Source organism: Talaromyces rugulosus, chromosome IV (assembly GCF_013368755.1).
Source record: "Talaromyces rugulosus chromosome IV, complete sequence".
NCBI lineage: Eukaryota > Fungi > Ascomycota > Eurotiomycetes > Eurotiales > Trichocomaceae > Talaromyces > Talaromyces rugulosus.
Window position 1 is genome coordinate 1606998 of NC_049564.1, and position 21490 is coordinate 1628487.

At 45.0% G+C, this 21490-nt stretch overlaps 5 protein-coding genes across 5 annotated transcripts; 2 read left to right on the forward strand and 3 right to left on the reverse strand.

Moving 5' to 3' along the window:
- Positions 1-5893: 5893 nt before the first annotated feature.
- Positions 5894-8404, forward strand: TRUGW13939_07341 (uncharacterized protein; the record flags this gene model as incomplete). The annotated part of the gene is made up of 1 exon (XM_035490482.1): positions 5894-8404. One exon carries the CDS (start codon positions 5894-5896, stop codon positions 8402-8404), a length of 2511 nt encoding a protein of 836 aa, XP_035346375.1.
- A 226-nt stretch (positions 8405-8630) lies between these two features.
- Positions 8631-10698, reverse strand: TRUGW13939_07342 (uncharacterized protein; the record flags this gene model as incomplete). The annotated part of the gene is made up of 6 exons (XM_035490483.1): positions 8631-8974; positions 9036-9472; positions 9526-9632; positions 9688-9861; positions 9913-10130; positions 10185-10698. The coding sequence occupies 6 exons, from the start codon at positions 10696-10698 to the stop codon at positions 8631-8633; spliced, it is 1794 nt and encodes a 597-aa protein (XP_035346376.1).
- A 1701-nt stretch (positions 10699-12399) lies between these two features.
- On the reverse strand, positions 12400-17270 carry TRUGW13939_07343 (uncharacterized protein; the record flags this gene model as incomplete). The annotated part of the gene is made up of 19 exons (XM_035490484.1): positions 12400-12480; positions 12530-13368; positions 13419-13531; positions 13583-13684; positions 13738-14032; positions 14079-14152; positions 14201-14208; positions 14263-14321; positions 14373-14383; positions 14445-14766; positions 14879-14931; positions 15033-15450; positions 15510-15976; positions 16031-16210; positions 16261-16418; positions 16467-16593; positions 16652-16763; positions 16828-17102; positions 17254-17270. 19 exons carry the CDS (start codon positions 17268-17270, stop codon positions 12400-12402), a joined length of 3711 nt encoding a protein of 1236 aa, XP_035346377.1.
- Positions 17271-17920: 650 nt separating this feature from the next.
- Positions 17921-18598, reverse strand: TRUGW13939_07344 (uncharacterized protein; the record flags this gene model as incomplete). Its single annotated transcript, XM_035490485.1, has 1 exon — positions 17921-18598. The coding sequence occupies one exon, from the start codon at positions 18596-18598 to the stop codon at positions 17921-17923; it is 678 nt and encodes a 225-aa protein (XP_035346378.1).
- An 827-nt stretch (positions 18599-19425) lies between these two features.
- TRUGW13939_07345 (uncharacterized protein) lies at positions 19426-21483 on the forward strand (the record flags this gene model as incomplete). The annotated part of the gene is made up of 5 exons (XM_035490486.1): positions 19426-19502; positions 19560-20075; positions 20137-20310; positions 20368-20648; positions 20705-21483. 5 exons carry the CDS (start codon positions 19426-19428, stop codon positions 21481-21483), a joined length of 1827 nt encoding a protein of 608 aa, XP_035346379.1.
- Positions 21484-21490: the final 7 nt, after the last annotated feature.

Sequence of the window (21490 nt, forward strand, 5' to 3'; positions counted from 1 at the left end):
ACTGGGGCTGCTCCTGGAAAACTCCGCTAAACCTTGCCGTGACACTGTGATGTAAATGACGCCCTATAGAATACCTCCGTGTATGCCCTGCGCCCTTTATATTAGCTAGACCGTCTTGTCTCTAGCAGAGCACCCTTGTAAGCTGGATCTTTGGTGCCCATTCTCTACAGCGGGGTCTATGGCCCAAGTATCCGGAAGAAAGGACGACGGTAGTGCCTTAATTCTCGCCCAAGATGAAAACCTGCAACTGGTATTTGGCAAGGGTACCTGTTTCCGGCACGACAATTCACTAATGCTTTGTTCTGAGTCAGCATCAAAGCTGGTAGATACTGGCTTTGACGCTCACGGTGTGACTACGCTGTGTCCTTGACCAAATACAAACAGTATGTCCACGTGATCATATTTTAGTTCTGAGCTAATTGGATACTTGATACACAGTTTCTAGACACGTACGGTTCAAACAATGTCCATCCCTTGACGATATGTTTGCGGCGTCGTCGGAGTCGCCACTCTGCCGAACACAAACTCATATCAATCATTTTAGATGCACAGATAATGATTAGTACTCATTAGAGTCGCCATCGTATCGCTGGTAGGCTATTAGGGAAGACATAGGATTTAATTAATAGCTATAAGTCCAACTAGAATCTATGTTAAATTAGTCGTTGAAGTGCTCTTATATGTCCTCAAAGTCTAAGATGCAATTAAGACATGGAGTATAATAGGACGACGAATACTATAATATCTTTTTGGTTCAGATAGAGCCGATTCTAGAAGTTGTAATCACCTTCTTCTCGAAGTTATACCTGGAGCTAATCTAAACAGGGTGAACACAAGAGTTTTTGAGAATTTCTGCATAACTTACGTATGAAATCATATAACTTTTTTTTGCTTTTGTGGGTTATTTGGCAACCCGTTGGGTTTCGGGGTTGGGTGTCGATTATAGCACCCATACGTATCACCACGTAGGATGAGGCCCCACCAACTGTTTTCAGCAGACTGCTACGTAATAGACCCCAGCATTCCTACACCCTGCTTCTAAAAGGGGGGTGGAGAAGAGTATATGGAAATTAAAAATATGTGGAGCTGTAATAACTAGCCAGTATGTTTGTGCTAGTATCTAGTTCAAAATACCTAACAAGCTTTGGAAGGAGAGACACTACTCTCGAGGGAGATACTTGTACCCTTGCCCCATATACGATGGATTGGAATAGTTTGAACCTCCATAGGGAGGAGGCTTTTAACCCGACTAATCAGTGAAGCTAAAAAATTATAGGTATCGGCATGTCGATTTAGATCTAGAACTCATGGTTGAGGGAGATATTTTGGACACAAACCCTCATTGGCGCTATAACCTGGAAATCGTTGACATGGAAAAGACGTAATGATAAATTGTCTAGGCTACTATTCGTAGAGTAGGAATCTCATAGCTACGTCATAAAATGATGCCAACCTGATAATCACCTGGGAAAAAGAGATATAATTAACACGAAAAGTCCTTCATAGCTGTTGGTATCTTTTTACTATAGTATAATCTTCTAATATCCTAAATTATCACATATTTCTAAACATTCTACCACTATCAATCATGAAATACACACCAATTCTTCTGCTATTTACAGCACTCACTTCAGCATGCGGTGATAATGCTTATCGATGTGTTGGGCCAGGCTCTGTGGAAGACGACTGGGTGCATACGAAATGCATCTGTGACTTAATTAAGTCAGACACTTGCTACTGCTCTCACAGGGCAGAAACATATTGTGATCCATATGGTGATAAAAAACAACAATTCAAAGATGCTTGCGAGTCATTTTCTGGCTATGAGTGGCGGGAATGTTAAATATTACATCTAGCTTGAAAAGGTACTCCTTGCCATAGCCCTATCACTCAATGGGCTTAAGGGGCTAAGGATATTTCTATGTGTACCCTAAGAACACTAGTCATGTTCAAGTGGATGTTGAAAGGTTTTCTGTCATCGATATTGCTAAGGATTCAGAAAGCCTCGATATGGGTTCATCCCCATCTGTGGGGGTCCCTATATTGTTACGCAAATGCAAAGACAGAAATATCGGAAATATCATTGTTCTTGTTGATTCTTGTGTTCACTCGCTTAGGTAGATTGAGTGATTGATTGATTGATTGATTATTATTTAATGTCACTTGGCGGTCACGTGGCGTGTGGCCCGCGGCCTCCCTGGGGCAACTGGATTCTACACTGAAAATAATAGAGAAATAGACAAGGCTAGATAAATACATCTTGATCTTCTATGGGAAGAAATCTCTGTTGATTCTCTCAGAAGGATCGTGAGGCCGCACAAACGGACCTCATAAGAGGACCGCTGGGTCACGTATGTGACAGGCCTTGTAAGACTGAATTACCACTACCCAAAAAGGGAACCATTCTGGGGATTCTTGTAAGTGGTAGTAATATTCAGTTTGACTGGCCTGCTTGATCGCTCAAGCATGGCTCCGCTAACAATACATGCTTGAGGCGATAACTCTGAACAATAAAATCTGCTTGTAAATGAGATATTGAATTTTACTAAAGAATTTGAGTCTTCCGGAGCAAATGAGGTACGAAACATGTGGATAAATTTAAACAGTGCCGGATATATGGGCCGTTTTACACTGGTCTTTTAAAGAAACCTGGATGACTTTATCTTTTATTGTAGTTGACAACGCTTTAATTGAGTTTTGGAAGATTACAGTCGCTATTAGTACCAAAATTATACGCCATATCACTTGTATTATCCACACTTAACCCGCACAATATTTGGCTTCGTCGCAGAATATAACTCGTTGTGCCAGCCATCAAAGGCAACCGAGTTGGTGTGTTCTCCACCCTCCGCGGGCCAGAAAGTGTATGTTTTCATACTTGCACCCTTAGTCTTGAATTTGAGTAAATACCAAGAGCCGAGTGCTTTAAGTTCATATTCAGTGATGCCTAGCTCGCGTGATATATACTCTGGGGTGGTGGCAGATGTGTTTACCTCCCAGACGACACTATATTCGATGTCGGAGTTACAGAGGTAGGCGGCTGATAGTTGGCTGAGCATGAGTGCTAAAGTTGCGGTTTTTTTTAGCTTCATATCTGCGGCGTAGCAAGCTAGGTCGGAAGGAAGTGGCACCAGAGCTGAATTCTGTGCGTGGTATAACAAAAATAAGGTTTTAGATTTAGAAGACAAGATTAATATCGATGATATTATAATTATAGAAAAGAATAAAGGCTGGAACAAGTTTGATCTTTTATAGACTTATGGTATATAATTCGTGATTGATAACTTCTGTAACTGCTGTAAATCTAGACCTCATTTGACTAATAGTGAGGTAATTGATTTAGAATATGACCAGTATATACGTCAACCCCCTTCCGTTTGCGTTGATAAGACAATAAATAGATACGCGCTGTTTGATCTAGACGTTGTTCGCCCATACGGGTTGTGATTGACTTGCAGTGATGAGTACATTATTCAATATTCTGCTGTTTGAGTTGAATAAATAAGATAATGACTATATATACACCGCTTCTCTAATCAACTGACTTTCTGAGGTGGCATGTGGAGGCCGTGTGTGTATATGTGTGTGTTTCATATCCTGACCCCTCGCTTTTTAGGTGATATGTAGGATCCTACTGTATCTACATACACTAAATTATTACTCTGGGGCCGATTACCAGTTTGATGACCAACTAGGCACGACTGTGGCCTTGAGGATCATGTGACCCATATATAATCCATTGACGAGACAAATGGTGCTTATAGTCTGCAAGTCATATGTTCACTTGATGACTTTAGAACGACTTTACCTGAGGTTATAACTAGTAGGAAGGATTTTGTTTTACCTATACTAGATGAGAAATGTTTATAGGAAGCCTTTCTAAGAAATGGATTTAATTGGCTTGTGGGCTAGTGTATTGTCCAGAAAATGACATTAACCACACATCTACCAGTCAGGTAAGATTCTAATATAAGAATATTTTTAACAGAATAGATCTAGCCAATGATTATTTTAAGGGCTACATTAGTTTGTAAAGTCTATACATTAAATTTAACGCTATAGACGACTGAAATTATCTACAATAATCACCTGATATCATTTTTGTTTATTATTTTACCTAACTATTTTATAATTGTATAACAGTATTCTCTAATTTTGTATACTGCTTGATATCAGTATACATATTTATATAAGCTATTTCATGATCTATTTTTACAATTGCTTTACAGCATTATCTATTTTGCGTGTTGCTTAATGGATCCCCCACTATTTGCCGTCGGCATGCATGCCAACTAACGTCCACCTTGATGCACATGGGAAGGAGAATACTCAAAGGTAAAACTATGAATAGAAAATGCTTTGAAGCAAACCTAATGTTAGGAACTGCCTTGAAGCAGAGCGCTTTGAAGCGTCATCTGTGCCTATGTAATGGCTGACACAAATGCGCGTCATCTGCTCACAGCAGGTCGACGAATACTATAAAGCCAATTCTAACCCCAGGGTCCAATTGTAGCCGTAAGGTCATATTCTAAGTTCAAAGTGCTCTTTTCATCGCTTCGTTACAAAAAAGCCTACTTATTCTGGACCTTCCTTGTTCTGAATTGATCTGGTCAAAGAGAACATGGTGTTGATGAAATTCAGAATAACGAAAAATTACGATCTCGTATCTCCAGCATCCAAAGTAGAAAAAAAGAGAAAGCAGAGATGAAATTAATGAAGATAATTGCTAATAAAGAAGACGTATGAAATAAATGCCTTATACAATACTAATATTTATCTTAATATTCAGATTAGAGATACTAGCCAAATTATAACATTTTATACTGATAATACAGGGATCTAGTTTGCATTCATAACATACTTAGTATAACATTCCATCCGCTACATATGTAACATTAAAATTTCAATGTTTGAAGCTTCGAATTTTTATATAGCCGCCTGGCATTCCTAAATATTTTCCCCACTTTAGCTCTATTTAGCAAAATACAAGTTGAGATGACCAAAAGGAAACTACGAAGAACATATGATAAGATGAATGGCCGACATGAGACATGAAAGATATGTTGATAGCGGCCAGGCGAAATGAAGAATGGTGGCGATCAATAGCAACGGAAGGGGCCTGCACTAGCCTGCGGAGCCGATATTTAGTGTGCTTGAGGATAGCAGATGTATGTAGTTTAATGTTCCTGCATGCGAGGGATATCATTATTAGTTGATCTAGACGAATCAGATCAATTAGTTGCAAGAATCTGAATGACAGGGCGGCGGTGCATTATCGTCGCCTGGGTCCGATATGCACAGTTGATGCGTCACACCAGGAACTTTGCCTGTCGAGAGCCCTAAACCCTAAAGATCGATAGCCCTAAGGCGTGGTGGCGACTGTCCCGATTAGGAAATTTATTTGCCTGCGCAGTGATGTCAGCCTAGCCAGAAAACCATACAGCTCGAGCAACATATTTATGGATTCAGTAACTAATGCAAGATTAATTTGGAATTACCCATAATCACAAGTTACAGTAAATCTCTAACAAAAAGAACCAAGCAAGGCAGGGCTGTAGGAGGAGGCAGTGTCAACGATCGATCCACACACGCGCATACCGAAATCCTGGGCCCACGCCGCAAGGACGGCGAACCCAGGGCCCTTATCGCCTAATTGCATTGGCTAGGAATACAGTGCCCGAGAGAGCAGTGTTTAAGATCTAGATGAGCCTAGCATCGTCGACGCAGGCGCCACCACCACCCACACCCGCAGCCGACGCTCTCCTCCTTCCCAGCCCCGGCGGCCGCTGCTTCCTGCCCGCACGTCGTCTTTACAAACTGTCGCTGACGGAAAACTTCGGCGGGACTTCGCTTCTGCAAAACCTTTGCATTTCTCTGTGTATCTTATCCCCATATGTCTGCTGAGGAGCACCATGAGTTCCCCGGGAACCGCCAGTCCGTGGCTTCTGTCCACAGCGATGAGACTCTACGCGGCGAGGAGCAAGATGCGCCCACCCAAGACAGGCCCCGCGAGCCCCGTGTTCGCTTTCGGTCGTTATCTAGCGACCAGAACGGAGACGACGCGCGCACTTTGGTTGCTGAACGCCTAGAACATACTGATCACCCCCGTGCCCCGTTTCATCGGCCGCCTACGCCAACACAAGACGACTCGCAGCGAAAGTCCGAGGATGTCACCAGTGCCAACCGAGCCCAGCCCGATGGTGATCAGGATCGACCGCAGAAGCAAAGAAATGTCGACGGCGCCGCTGACAAATACAGGGAGGAAGAGGTCGAAGAAGAAAACCAGCTGGAAAAAGAGAAAGAGAAACAGAAGAAACTGTTCAACTTCGACAAGGCGAAGAAACTCTGGAATGTCGAAAAAGCGCGAGAGATTGCCCGCAAGCTAGGCCGGCCTCCCATGGATGGCGACGGGCTGACCTCATCAGTCCCCGACACAACCTGGGCTGGAGATGGAGGTATCGCTTTGTCGAATATGACGGATGATCACCGAAAGACAGATGAACAGCGTGCGCGAGATCAAGCTCATGCGACCTCAGAAGCACATCGACTCGTGCGTGAATTGACACAGCACCATAAGGGTCCAAGGTCTCGTCCTCGTCCAAGACAGCCAGCAGAGGCGGGTGCTCCGTCCCTTGCAACAGAAGAAGAAGCACAAGAAAAGGCTCGCACAAGTGGCGGGGGAATCTTGGGTAACCTACTCAAACTTCACCAAGCACAACAGGGGCATGACAGCCGATCCAATATTACCGGCACGGATGTAGATTCAGAAGGAGCGCAGACTTCAGGCCGATCGACCCCGTCCTCTGGAGCTGCTACGCCACGCAAGGAAAAGCTCAAATGGTACAAGAAGGATCAGAATAAGTCAACAAGCTCACTAGTCGGTGCTGCCTCGAACATGAGTGCTACAGGGGCTCCGAATCACTCGAACCAGATGTTGTCAGCGGCGGCAAGAAAGCGAAAGCAGAGTGGCAAGCCTCGGCTGGAAGACGAGATTCGAGTGACTGTACATATTGCTGAAATAATTTCGCGCCAACGCTATCTGATGCAGCTTTGCCGCGCTCTTATGAAGTTCGGCGCTCCAACCCACCGGCTCGAAGAGTATATGCAGATGACGGCCCGCGTCCTTGAGGTGGATGCGCAGTTCCTGTATTTGCCAGGCTGTATGATTATGTCTTTTGACGATTCTTCAACACGAACGGCCGAGTTTAAACTGATCCGCGTGTCACAAGGTGTTGATCTTGGTCGACTGGCTGACACCCATAGTGTTTATAAGAATGTCGTACATGACTTGATTGGGGTGGAGGAAGCGTCTAAGCAACTGGAAGACATCATGAACCGCAAACCCAAGTTTCCCACATGGTTCTTGGTTATTATGTACGGCTTAGCCAGCGCCACCGTTGGGCCCTTTGCTTTCAACGCCCGCCCTATTGACATGCCGATCTCGTTTATCCTCGGCACCATGCTAGGGTTCATGCAGCTGGTGATGGCGCCTCGGTCTACATTATACTCCAACGTGTTTGAAGTATTTGCTTCTGTACTTACGTCATTTCTCGCTCGTGCTTTTGGGAGCATCCGATGGGGTATCGTGGATGGAAAACAAGAGTACCTATTTTGTTTTTCAGCAATTTCCCAGGCGGCTATTGCCCTCATTCTGCCAGGGTTCTTGGTGTTATCGAGTAGTTTGGAATTGCAGTCGCATCAACTGATTGCGGGCTCTATCAGAATGGTTTATGCTATCATTTACTCTCTTTTCTTGGGTTACGGAATCACGGTAGGCGTCACAATTTACGGGTTGATGGATGGGAATGCAAATTCCAATACATCTTGCCCTCCATCGCCAATCACAAATCCGTATCTACAGAGATTTCCCTTTGTGATCGCAATGTCGATATGGTTAGTTATTCTTAATCAAGGAAAATTCAAGCAAGCCCCGGTCATGATGATCATTGCCTTTGTTGGTTATGCGGTCAACTACCTGGCCACCAAGCGGATTGGTAGTACTTCAGAGGTTGCCAATACATTAGGAGCTTTTACTATCGGTGTATTGGGAAATCTGTATAGCAGACTTTGGCACGGTCATGCCGCAACAGCAATTCTTCCCGGGATTTTCGTCTTGGTGCCATCAGGTCTTGCTGCGACTGGATCTTTAATCTCTGGTGTGGCTTCTGCAGACCAGATCCGGGGAAATGTCACTGGACACAAGAACGAGTCGTCAGGTGGAAGCTCTGCAGGCGGGGGTGGAGGAGGAGGAGGAGGAGGAGGAGGAGGTATGGGAAATACTTCGGTGTTCAATCTCGGATTTGGTATGATACAAGTTGCCATTGGCATTACTGTGGGCCTGTTCATGGCGGCTTTGCTGGTTTATCCATACGGAAAAAGGCGCAGTGGATTGTTTAGCTTCTGATTCCATTGCTGCGTTGTGTTGTACGATATTGTTATATTGCATTTCATATATAGCGTCAAGATTATCAAACGTATTTATCAAGCGAGAAAATGCATTAGTGGCGACTGGTACTGTCAACGTGCTGGTATAGACTGGAATATTTATTCTAACACGTCTAACGCAAGCGTAATCTTCATGTATTCATGTTCCTTAACATAAATCCTTCCTGATCATCTATCCAGCCCTTCTAGTGCGCAAATCTAAAATCCAGCCGTTTACTGCCCTCATCTGTCGTCGTCTCTAGGTAGATATGTTTCTCTTGTTCACTCAAACCATTCCACTTCTTATCCCGCGAGCTGTTCCGCCACACATAGTACGCCTTTGTGAGTAGGTAGATGAGAATATTGACACTGCAAAGAATCACAAGCACGCGATTGCCGCGCTTGTATCGAGGTGCGTCATCGGCTCGGTAGATATTTGACGCGATTATACCGCCTGCTTGTACGCACATGTTGTATGCGGCGGCGGAGACGGTGCGCGATCGCACGGTGTTGGAGTTGCGTGAGTTCCAGCCTACCTGGATGGGATGGGCTGGATAAGTTGTTGTCAGCATACATGTCCAATAATGGGAAATGGGGGGGGGTTGACTGACCGTTAGGGTAGCTGAGCAATAGCATCATTATCACCCATGCCAACCATTTGTTAACACTGTTTATATCGACTGCATACAAATACACCACAAATGGCAGGGCCCAGATCTGACCAATCATCGCCGTCAGAGTCAATTGACCGGTTATCTCACTCGCATAAGTGAGAATGAGCATCAGAATGATGTGCAACACGCTATTCGGAATAGTGAGTAGATTTGTCTGGAAGGTATTGAATCCAATCCCCTTGAGTGAAAGAGTGAGGTAATTGCTCGGTGTGCTCATAGGGATTTGGAAAGCCACTCCGATGATGTACAGCGGCCAAAGGTCATAGTCAGCCAGAGATTTAAGTAGTAGTTTTGGCGTGATGGGTTCGCGGTTGTGCATGGAGGACTTGGAGGGGTCTTCACGGATACATCGGTTGACCATGATTTTTTCTTCGCTGTTTTCTTGTTAGTATTTATCATCGGATGAACAAGCAGAAGAATAACATACCGCTCGTTGAACCAGCCATTTTTCCCCCGAAACCAACTTGCTGTTTTCGTCGGGGCGGCTGGCATGAGGCCAGAAGCTAGGATACCGACGACGAGTGTGATGAGACCCTGTAGAAAGGATCAGTTTGGAATCTGACCGAAAACTTGGTAGATGGATAAATACCTCAATCAGGAACAGCCATCTCCACCCAGACTGCCCTAGCACGCCACGCATATGCAGCAGGCCAAAGGCGAGAAAACTGGCCAAGATATCTGCAATCGACATGGCTGTCCAGAAGAAACTCAGTCGGATAGAGAGTTCGTGGTGCTTGTAGAAGTACGAGAGATACAAAATGATCTATCAAAATCAGTAACATTTCCAAAAATAAAGGTATCGGAATTGACAAACATCTGGAATAAAGCCGCCCTGCAAGATAGCTAACAGAGCTCTGCACGTCAAAAACGCCGTGCGCCCATTCAGCCAGTACTGCCCACAAGCAACAATAGACCACAATACCATCTGTGCTGGAATCCATCTATCCGGACCAACCCATTTGCTCACCAACTGCGAAGGGAGCTCGGCGCATAGGAAGGCAAGTTTGAATACGGTATTTCCTAGATTGTAATCTGGTTTGACGTCAGTATGCTGAAGGTCTCGCGTACCCAAAAAAAAAGACTGACCATTTGTTGTCATATTTAAGTCACCGAGGAAGTTATCCGTCAACGCCTGCTGTATATTTGCCCGGTCCAGCTCCAGCGCCATGAACATGATGCAGGTGAAAACCAGGATCCTGACGTCAATCTTCCGGATCAGTGCGTACTCTTCGCGCCATGTCCACCGAAACGAAGGGTCAAAACGATGTATATTTTCCCAATCCGCTCGTGGTTGATAATCCTTTGCTGTCTCTGGAGAGTCAAAGACCGATGGCTGCGTTGCGATGGAGTCGAGATCGAAGCTGGGGATGTCGCCGCCGCCCTGTTTCTTCTTGAATAGTCTGGTGAGCCAGAACCGTTGCTCGCCCCTGGGATCAGCCAATGGGGCGAGATCGGAAGAAAGCGAAGTGGTGCTGAGCGTCGCTGGATTTTTGTCCGTTATGCGATTGCCATCTGGGGATGTTTCTGGAGATGGCGAATCGGTGGTACCATAGGAGCGATTGGTAGCTCTGGCCACACGACCAGTGAGGACGGTACTCATTGCGAGAAAGTGAAGAAAAGAATTGTGATCAAGTCTTAGTCATTAACATGGGGAATATTTCTGGAGTATTTTAGGACAACTTTCTCAACCAACCGAGGGACTCCTGCTCTTCGACACCATATTTGGAACAATTGTCAGCAACTTATAACCACCACATTGGAGATGCCGGCCTCGGTCCAAGAGAACGAGTATACGGAGTCGTCATTGCGACAACTGCTCACGACATACGATGCAGAAGTATACGCGGGGGCAACACTCAATCGAGAGTGGCAGACGATGATACCATATCCCCGCCAAAAGCGGCAATGCCTGTGCGAAAGATAAGAAACCTGCAACAATAAATTGAATGAGCGGCAGGCGCGCACCTTGGCATTACTGTAAAGGGCCGAATTGTAGCTGCGTGCTTGCGCATGGTGTCTCTACGTGCTGGGGTTATTTTATGACGCAAGCTGCTCGACGCATGGTGTGATTTGCGGTGGTGGTGATGGCAGCGCACGCTTTGTTAGCGCTGCTAGGCGTTAGAGTTGATAGGTGACCGGTTTATCTAGGGTGCTAGGTACCGATGGCATGTATGTCAGATAAAAGTGTAACAGGAGAGATAGTCAAAAGAGGAGGTCAAGTTAGGGTTCTAGAGTCCAGGGTGGGTCTAGCCGAATCGGGAAGGATGGGTCCATCCGATATTTAAATGTTGTATATTGGTTTAACATATATAGATTTAATATGACATTGAAAGGGAAAAAAAAGAATCCGATTAGATACATTGGTAAAGTAGCTTCTAACTAAACCTCCTAACACTTGAATCAATATATAAGAGACACGCACACGACTGAGACACTGATTAGTCTCACCCACGAACGTGCGCTCTAGCGTCAATCTTGGTACAAGAGGACGGCCCAAGGAAATATGTAGTGTTCCTTTTGACGACTCGTGGGAGGAAACAGCCGGATGTTTAATCTATTCTCAAATCCATGCTGAGCCTATGTGGAGACGAGGCCGGTTAAGCGTACCGTGGTGGACATTGAAACATTGACGACAAGGAAATAAAAGAGAGAAGGAAAGGAAATGTAACATGCAACTTCATGTGTAGTCATTTAAAAAATTCATTATTTTGGACAATAAAAGAGATTGACTGTAGGGGATTTGGTAGCAAAACATCGCCATTTTAAACTGGGGTGTTAACCCTCACAAGAAAAAGTCTGCACGGCACGATGAACCGTGAGTGGTATGAAGGAGGGAAAATTTTCAAAAAATAACTCCTGTCTAATCGACTATTAAATACCTGGCCAACAGCGCAAGGGGCGCAGGGTGCCAAAGCTTCTGTCCGGGCAGCGTTTCTACTGGTCGCTCCGCGTTCCTTATGTAACGCGGAGATGCGGGGAAGCAATGCTACAGTACATGTAATTTACATAAAAAAAAAAAAAACATATACAGGGCAAAGTCAATTCCATTGGAGTCAAGAAATAACAGCTATTTCTAAAGGTTAAACGTTCACTATAACCCCTGTGCCAGCAAACTGGGCATGTCGAAATGAAGGCGATGATCAAGTACTCTCTGTATTCAACAGCGTCGCTACTCGACAAGAAATAATCTCGTAACTACTTAGTGTCGCCAAATGTGCGAGGAGGATAGATAGGAGTGACGACCTTGATCCACTTGGCCTACCTATACACCTCAAGAAGATGCGATAAGTCTGCTTCATATTCACTTCTTCCCAATGTCTTCTTTGAGGGAAACGATTCGGTTCAGCACCACCTTGTCCTCGGTGGAATCCGAATCCATGGCCTAGTAAACGTTAGTGTCATGAAAATACTAGTAACATTCTTGGACTCACAAAGTAAGCAATACGCAGGGCCTGGAATCGGACACTTTCTGGACCATGCTTTTCTTTCTCTCCTTCTGCTTCAGGCCATGGCGCTCTCCGACGAACTTCCTCGAAGCCAGGTTCAATGAGGGCATCGGGATAGATATCCTCGCTGTTGGGGCTGATGTCATTAAGGAAACCGCCTTCGACAGAGCTAGGGTCATCCGATTTGAAGAGTGCAGTATGGATGCGAACTTCGACATTCCGCGAGCCCTCTGGAACCCACTGGATATATGTCTTTGGTTTCTTTCCTTCTTTGTTGAAAACTGCTCGGACTTCGGTGATTTTGCCGTCCGCATCTTTGGAAAAGCTGGTTGCCGTGATGGGATATGGCATGTTGAGAAGGCCTACTGTCTTACCCGGTGCCAGGCGGAAATAGTCCTTGCTATCCACCTCGCGGAAATCGGAATGATCAATGTAAACGGTTTTGGTGACGGGAACTTTATGCGAACCAAATTCGGGACTCTTAGGAGAGAAAGGAACATTGGCCTCACGTACGCTCTCTTCAAGCGAGTCCACATCTTCGAGCACAACCTTGAGAGGATTAAGCACCAGCATAAGGCGAGGGACGGTCATTTCCAGGTATCGGCGAATACTCTGTTCGAATCTGGTCAGCCGGATAAGTGTATTCGCCGTAGTTACGCCTAGGTCGTTGATGAACGAGAGAATAGCTCCAGGGGGTATGCCTCTCCGTCTTAGAGCAATCAGAGTGTATAGTCTTGGGTCGTCCCATGCTCTGACGTATTTTTCATCAACCAACTTTTTGAGCCCACGTTTGCTCATGATGGTGCCTGTGATATTAAAACGGCCTGGAGATGTTAAGTCAGTCGGGTTCATGCCAAGGGTCGCCGACACTTACCGTATTCGCGCTGCATTGGTTCGTATATGGAAAGAGTCTTGTTGAGCCACTCATAACTCTCCCGCGACTGGTAAAATTCCGTTGTGCAAAGACTGTGGGTAATTCCTTCGAAACTAAACGCAAATCAGTCGGAGTACGATGGGGTTTTTTTGGGCTTCACATACCTATCCGTGACTCCATGAGTCATATCGTAGGTCGGATAAATAACCCATTTGTCACCAGTTCGGTAATGGTGTTTTGCCAGAACCCGGTAAGCTGCTATATCCCTGTACCCACGTCAGACGAAAGTCCATGCGCCACATGATAGATAAAACCTTACCAATTCTGAGGGTTTCCGCTTTCGATATCCTGTTTGAAACGCAGGAAAGCCGCTTGCGGTTTGTATTTTCCATCACGCATATCCCGGAACTTCTGGAGATTGGTCTCCACATCTTGCTCGGCATGCTGGCAGCGATACCTAGGTGAAGTTCCCTTCTCTCCGCCGCGCTGCAACTTAAGCTCTGTGTCAGGGCAGTGGCAGACATATGCCTTTTGGAGGGTAATGAGCTGTTCAGCATGTGCGTACAGCCTATCGAAGTTATCGCTCGAGTAGGTGATCGCGTGAGGTTTGAATCCTAAGATATAAGCGCCCAGCCATATTCACTGTGGAAGCGTTCGTACCAAGCCATTCGACAATTTCGATAATAGAACTGAAATATACCTCCTCCTCGGCCTCCGGATTGGTGTCATCGAATCTAAAAATTAGTACGGCGAGATTCGTAAACTAGAATCCGGATATGTACCTAAGATTCTATACCAAGTATTAAATAACAGCATTATTTGTTCATTCCACCATCGGACTTACTGTTTTTCCACCATGGTAACGAGCAAATCCAAAATTGATCGCAATTGCCTTGGCATGGCCTTTTCACCTGATGTTAGATGGTATCGTCTTTGTTGGCTTGAGTAATGTACCTAAATGTAGACTTGAAACACGTTAGTATCCTTCATATTACCACATGCGAATATAGAGACAAAAATACTCACAATCCATTGGGTTCAGGTGGGAACCGAGTCACAGTGTCTGGCCCCGTCGGTCTCTCTTCGTAGACTTTCGCGAGGAACCCCTCCTTGAACATCGAATCGGGATCAATTGGAGCTTCCTCCTGCTTTGGCTTCGGGGCGTTTTCCGTCTTGGGGGCAGGCGCCTTAGTTTGCTGCGCCTTGCTCGCCTTTTTTGCTCGCTTCGCGATGCGCTTCTTCAATTCGCCCTTGGAGACCATCTCGCCAGTCTCCTCGTCGAGCTGTAGCTTGGCTACGCCTTCAGCGACGGCGTCCGCCATGTTGGGCAGATTTGAATCGCAGAAACCTGGAATATCACAGAAGAAGGTGTTGTAAAGTTGGTAAAATCAAAGAGCGCCTTGTTTGTAGCTTTGGTGGGGAAGCAAAAAAACGCATGTGGTCGCGGGGCTGTGACTCACTTGAGATAAGATAAGGAATGTCCGGGAAAACTGATGGGCCGTCTGTGTTTATACTTGAGCGTATCCGGGAATTATCAGAATTTCAGTATTTACTAATTCTCAATCGAATGTATATATAGCAAAAAAAAGGTACCTAGTCAAAATACCCCTCTACCCGACAAAAACATCGCCCAGCCTCTTCCACCACAGCTTCCCCTTGTCAATTGGCTTCGTTCCCTGTGCCCTGGACACATCCTGGACCACCTCCTCTCTTCTTCCACTCCAAATATCCATCTCTTCGAGTTTGACCCACTTGGTCTTGTTCCAGAACTTGTAACCCACTACTAATATCAGAAAAACGGGTATAAGGATATAGTTGATGACGAAATCCTTTGCGCTGAACGGATTGAGGAACGCCGTGTATCCTTGGAAGAAAACCAGGAAAATGTTCGCTCCAACCGAGAAGTATGTGCCATAAGGATAAAATGACGAACGGTAGGGCAAGAGGGAAAGGTCCTGGTTCTGGGCTTTCAGGGCACGGCGGAAGCGAATATGGGCTATGCTGATGGATCCCCATACTATGAACGTGGCCACTGCAAGTATTTGTGTGAGATTCTGATGCAAAAATCAAGAAAGAGATTATGTAGCTTACCTCCTGACAAAGTGATCAAAGCCGAGTAAAGCACACCAGCGCTCGACGATAAATCGAGAAACGAGATGCAAGCAAAAACATTGGTGAAAATCAATGCAGCCCAGGGAACTCCAGCTTTGTTTGTTACACCCAGGAATCTGGGCGCTTTTCCATTCCTTGCCATGTATAGGATGGTTCTCGAGGCGACGTATAGCGAGCTATTCCCTGCTGACAGCACGGAAATAGCAATAAGCGCATTGATCAGATGAGCAGCGGGCAATATCCCTGCTTCAGTAAGTGCAATGGTCAATGGCGAGCTGGCAGTTTTGGATCCCGAAGAGAGCAAGCCGGGATCATTATATGGTATCAGTATGCCGATGAAAAACATCAGTCCTAGATAAAAGACGAGAATGCGCCAGAAGACTTGGCGAATTGCTCTGGGAACAGCGCGGCGTGGATTTGATGATTCTCCAGCAGTGATACCGACCCTATATACTCGTTAATATCACATTAAAAATCAATGAAAATGTGGAAAAACTTACATTTCTGTCCCGGCATACAGAGTTCCAGCCACCACAAAAGTCTTTGCAACACCATTGATCGAATCAGCGAATGCTCCGGGTTCGTGCCAGTATTTGAAACCGATCTTCTGAGGTCCGATACCGCCAGAGCTTATACATATGGCGAGGATGAAAAAGACTATCAGTGATATGACCTTGATTCTATGAAGAGTCAGCATGGAACGAAGTTTCTCGACGATAGGTAAGCGCACAATGCCAACCAAAATTCTACTTCGCCGTATACCAGAACACCCAGACTTGACATTCCAAGGAACAAGAACCAAAAGATGAGGATCCAGCCCCATAAAGGAACAGTATCTGTCCAGTAGCCTATAACAAGACCAATGGAAGTATACTCATTGGCCAGGACCTCCGAAATATTAGCCACAGGTCCCGAATAATAATGGACTCAACTCACTGTAACCCATAGGTACCAATACGCCCATCCCAAAGCAAATGCGACGCTGTCATCCATAAATCTCTCTGCATATTCCACAAAAGAACCGGTCACGGGAATAAGAGTAGCCATTTCACCGAGTGCTTGCCTATCAGATACAAAAGTCAGTAACAATGTTGTCGTCTCATCGCAAAGAAATCTCATACATGACGAAGAAAACAATAATTCCAACCAACGCGAAACTAATCAGAACTCCTGCTGGTCCCCCATTGTTCAATGCATTTCCAGAACCAACAAGAATACCAGGTCCAATGATACCTGCGCATTGTATTAGAATTTAAGAAGAAAAAAAGAATAAATTTCTGCGAGCAAATCAACTTACCGCCAATGGCAATCATCTGCAAATGCCTCGACTTGAGCTTGCGATGCAAGGGCGCCGAAAAGGCATCTTTAGGGCTGTCTTCGCCAGGTACGCCATCTTCAACAGAAGTTTTGTGGTTGCTTTCGGGGAAAGCGTTGAAGATCAGGTTTGAATTTTTCCCCTGATTTTCTTCTAATTCGCCATGCGCAGCAGCCATTGTGAGCTCTTGCGATGGCTGGCCAAAAATTCCCCGAAGATCTTCGTCGCCGATAGGGTTTAGCGGGACGGGAGCTGCTCTGTGGATGTCAATCGCATTCGCAATTTTCAAGCGGAAAAGCCACCTATATAGGCAAGGGAAAAATTCATTTCTAGCTAGCAAGGAAAGATCAGGTATCACGATGCTGTGTCTCGCCGACTTTCTCGTGTCATGAAGATCTTTTGGCTGACTTGTCCGGTTTAGGCATGATCTGGGGGTCTTTTCGTGATGGTGTGATTGCTGCTATCAATCTCCTCATAATACGCTATTCCTATTTGGTGGAAAATTCCACATGGCTTGACGCGGCGTTTTCACAGGGATTTCGCGAGGAAAACAAAAGAGAACTTAAGTTAAGTGCGGGCCAAGAGTAAATAAGCTTGGTAAAACTTTCCGCTCTGTTAAAACGAGAGGCGTTGTGGTATATTACATGTAGAGTCTCAATGGGAATACCAAATTCAAACAACCAGTTTCCACGATCAAGTGCATGTATATTCCAGGAAAAAAAGATAGTCTAATAATAACAATACTATAGGTAGATGAGTGGGACTGAGCCACGAGGCGGTAGCTGTCATAACCCTAATTCGCCAGTCTGCGGATAGCCCTTATACTTCCGCGGTCTTAGGGGCATTGCATTCCAATATTATTGGGATTTTTGCTGCAGAGTTGACTTTGACGTCTACAGCTGGTAGGAGGTAGCATTTATCTGCGGTTAATTTTGAAAAATAACTTTCAAAAATTTTTTTCATTCGTATTTGAAACATACATGATTTCAAGTATCCACTGGTATATCTTGACAGACAAGCGTCGACATTGAACAGTACACGTATCACAATGATACCCCCTTCAACTGCTACTCCCCTATAATTCAACAGGTTTTCCGTCCACTCCTCGAAGACCATGTCCCAGCAGATCCAAAGAAATCTTAGTAATTTCCAAGCCGCACTGGTCAAGTAACCAGTGCGAAAACATATCCATCCCTGTAACCGCTGTAGTCGCAGTCCATATATTCCCATCTACCACCCAATTCAACTTGTCGCTTCTTTTCACCCAATTAACCGCGGGATAAAGTTTCTCAGCCAAGGTAATGCCGTTGTGATTGACCGCTGCGCGCCTCCCATCCAAGAGACCCGTTTGGGCGAGCACCAGGGAGCCTGTGCAAGTAGTGAAAACAGTCTTGATTTCTTTCTTTGCTACACGGTCTTTGATAAAATTAATCATCTCGTCCGGCATTTTGTAGTCCGGCATAGGTCCACCCAGAAGTAAATAGTCTAGCGGCGGACAGTCGGCACATGTCGTATTGCCAAACACGCTGATGTTCTCAAGATCTAGTTTCATTGGCGCGATTCCAGTGCTAGAGTCTTGTATGTGGTAGAACTCAAGCTCCATGCCTTTCTTGTGAGCGTCTTTGGAAATCAAGCCCATATCTTCGCATATCTTAAGCATGTTTATCTGGGACCCAGCGATAACATCAAGGGATCCCATAACGTCAATCGCTTGGTAGGGATAGAGAGGAATGCCAAATCTAATGGGAGCCATTTTCAATGTTGAATTCGATAAGGTAAATATTATGGTTTTTAGGGGGTTCAATTGGAAAATAAGATGTGAATGAAAATGAAGATGAGTAATGGTCGCCGGGAAATCGAAGAATTTATATACTGCAGTCTACCCCTCTTTATTATGGAAAGATCTTAGCATCCTGCACAGGGGCTTCGTTTAATATTTCCAGCTGAGAATAATTAATGCTTACACCTGGCCGAGGGATGAGAGAATAACTGCCAATGAATAAAATTACTGTGGAAGTAATGCAGGCCTAGTGTAACGTTAAAGAGCGAGTGTAAGCTGGCTGGAGCTCTGGAAGGTAAGTAGTACCGAAAAAATGCAGATCTTCATGCATGTATGACTAGGACCTACTTCCATAAAACGAAAACTTTTATGTTGGCAGTTCGGTGTTGTACTGCTGATATTGTATACTCGCGTCAACCTGCCATCCGGAGGTTGGCTCGGCTCTTCCTTCCTTCCGCGCTGCTCGGCATCAGACATCATCACGTAGCATTTCTATCTTTCCCTTTCACAACTCTTACTTTTTTTTTTTAATGAAACACTATTTCTGGCAATTCATAACCTTTTAACAGATTCCAATTGGATAACTAAAAGACGTGTGGGCCCAATGCCACAGTAATATTCCACGAAGCGTCTTCCATCCTACCGCTAGTAAATGGACGATTCTCGATACAGCTGTCCAAGACCGAGAGCTTCGCGCGCTTGTGTCCCTTGCAAAAAGCACAAGACACGATGCCTCGCGTCCGCTAACTCAACACGTTGCCGACGGTAAAGCGTCATTTTTTTTAATGGGGTATGCGATCATGAAAAATAACATCCAGGCAGATGCGAAAGTACAGGATCGATATGCGTCTACAGTGATAGGCAACAATCAAGGTTTGTCTGTGGCTATAGATTTCAAATGTTTAAAGAAGGTAATGCTGAAATTTTAATACAGGAATAAGAATCCATGCTCAAAACCTTCACTTCCCCAGTCTGAGAGAGTTTTTGCCGAAACAGACTGTGTTTTAGAAAGACTTACCCCTGCCACTCTGGATGTCCAATACGAAGACGAGTCCGAGAAAGTGATCCAAATACACAGCAACGTCTTTGGACGCCATGCCCAAGAGGATCCAAAATGCGGCGCACCACCAGCCAGACATTCAGACGAGGCAGAAAAGAAGCCGAAAAGGCCGTCGCTGAGTATGAGCCAAGCAAATCAGATGGTACAGTCATTTCGCAGGCGAAATGAATGTTTCCCGTTTGTTATCTTACCGGAAAACACAACAGTCGAGGAGTTGTGCCAGCAGCGCCCTTTTCTGCTTCTTGCGGTGCTAGTGGTTACCTCTGACATTACACCGGTGCTTCAAAAATCGCTGGATGAGCGATTACGCAAGGTTGTGGCTACGAGGGTGGTTATGCAGGGTGAAAAGTCATTGGATTACTTACAAGGTCTCATCATTTACCTTGCATGGTTCGTAACAAATCTCAAAACACTATTCACAAATTATACTGATAATGTCACTAAAAAAAAGGCATCCAATTCATCTGAGACCGACCAACAACCAGATATTTCAGTATACACAGCTTGCAATCGCTATGACTTCCGATTTGGGCCTCGAACGCAAAATGGAATCGCCATCGGAGTCTGCCGAGGATCGACTAACTGCGACGAATATACTTTTGGGCTGCTATTATCAATCTTCAAAGTAAGCCGATAAAAAAGAAACCCCAGTATTTCTACTTCGTTCAGCTAATCTCGGTAGTGCTGGAATGGCTTTTAAGAGGCCCAACAATTTCACTTTTAAACCTTCGGATGAACTGCTGGACTCGATGTTGATGCACAATAATGAACCTTTCACTCAGGTGGCTGCGGCTGCTACACGATTAGCTAAATTCATTGAAAGAATACATTACATTGATGTCGACAGGGAGATGGAAAATTTACAAGTCTGGATAGAATGCCCATTCCAGAAACTCACACAAGTGTATTTGCAAGAGTTGTCGGAAATAGAGAGCGCCTTTTCAACATCTGTTGATGCAAACAGTGAGTTTCACACCTCATTTATACACATCTGGTTCCCTAGCTAACGAAACAAAAAGTCAAAATACAGGTTCTTCGGAAATTCGCCAGAGTTGAATTATACACCATAGCTCTAGTAAAAGAAAAATACCGATCAAAATGGCAACGAAAAAAGTCAAACCATATTCTCAACCACGAAATCAACTCACTGAGCTACTTGCAAATCTACTCGACATGTTTCACCGAGATAAATACCTTTATAGAGTTTATGATCAACACTTCTTCGGATGACTGGCGAAGACTCCCTTTTAGCGAATGGGCCATGTTAAGCATAGTCATAATCTATTTTTCGAAATTATGCCAAACCAAAATCGCAAATGATATGGACAAATCTACCGCGTACGATGAACTGTTTCAAACGGAGCGCGATATTTGGCTATCTAGTATCGACCGCCTGTGTGATCGCCTCGAAGAGGTGTCAACGACAACGACAACGACGCAGCAGGAGAATACCTGCTGTCGGCGCACACCGGATTTCTTCTATTTATTCAACACCGTGCTGAAAATTTTCAAAGAAAACTTTGTGCGTGATTTTATGACTATTCAGAAAGCCCCACTGTCATCTAGTCAAAAAGATGAAGAAGAAGAAATAGAAGGATCTAGCTGTCGGCGCACCAGTAGTCGATCTCAGTGCCCCGTTATGAACGGTGATCTTCAGCATACCGATTATTGGGACATGTTGATGGACGATACGCAGAATTACCTTGGAGATATGGGATGTTTTGGGGCAGAAGCAGATTTGGATATCAACGACCCCGCGTATTTTGATTTGACTTCTTGGGTGGATATTTCTATATAGAACTTCT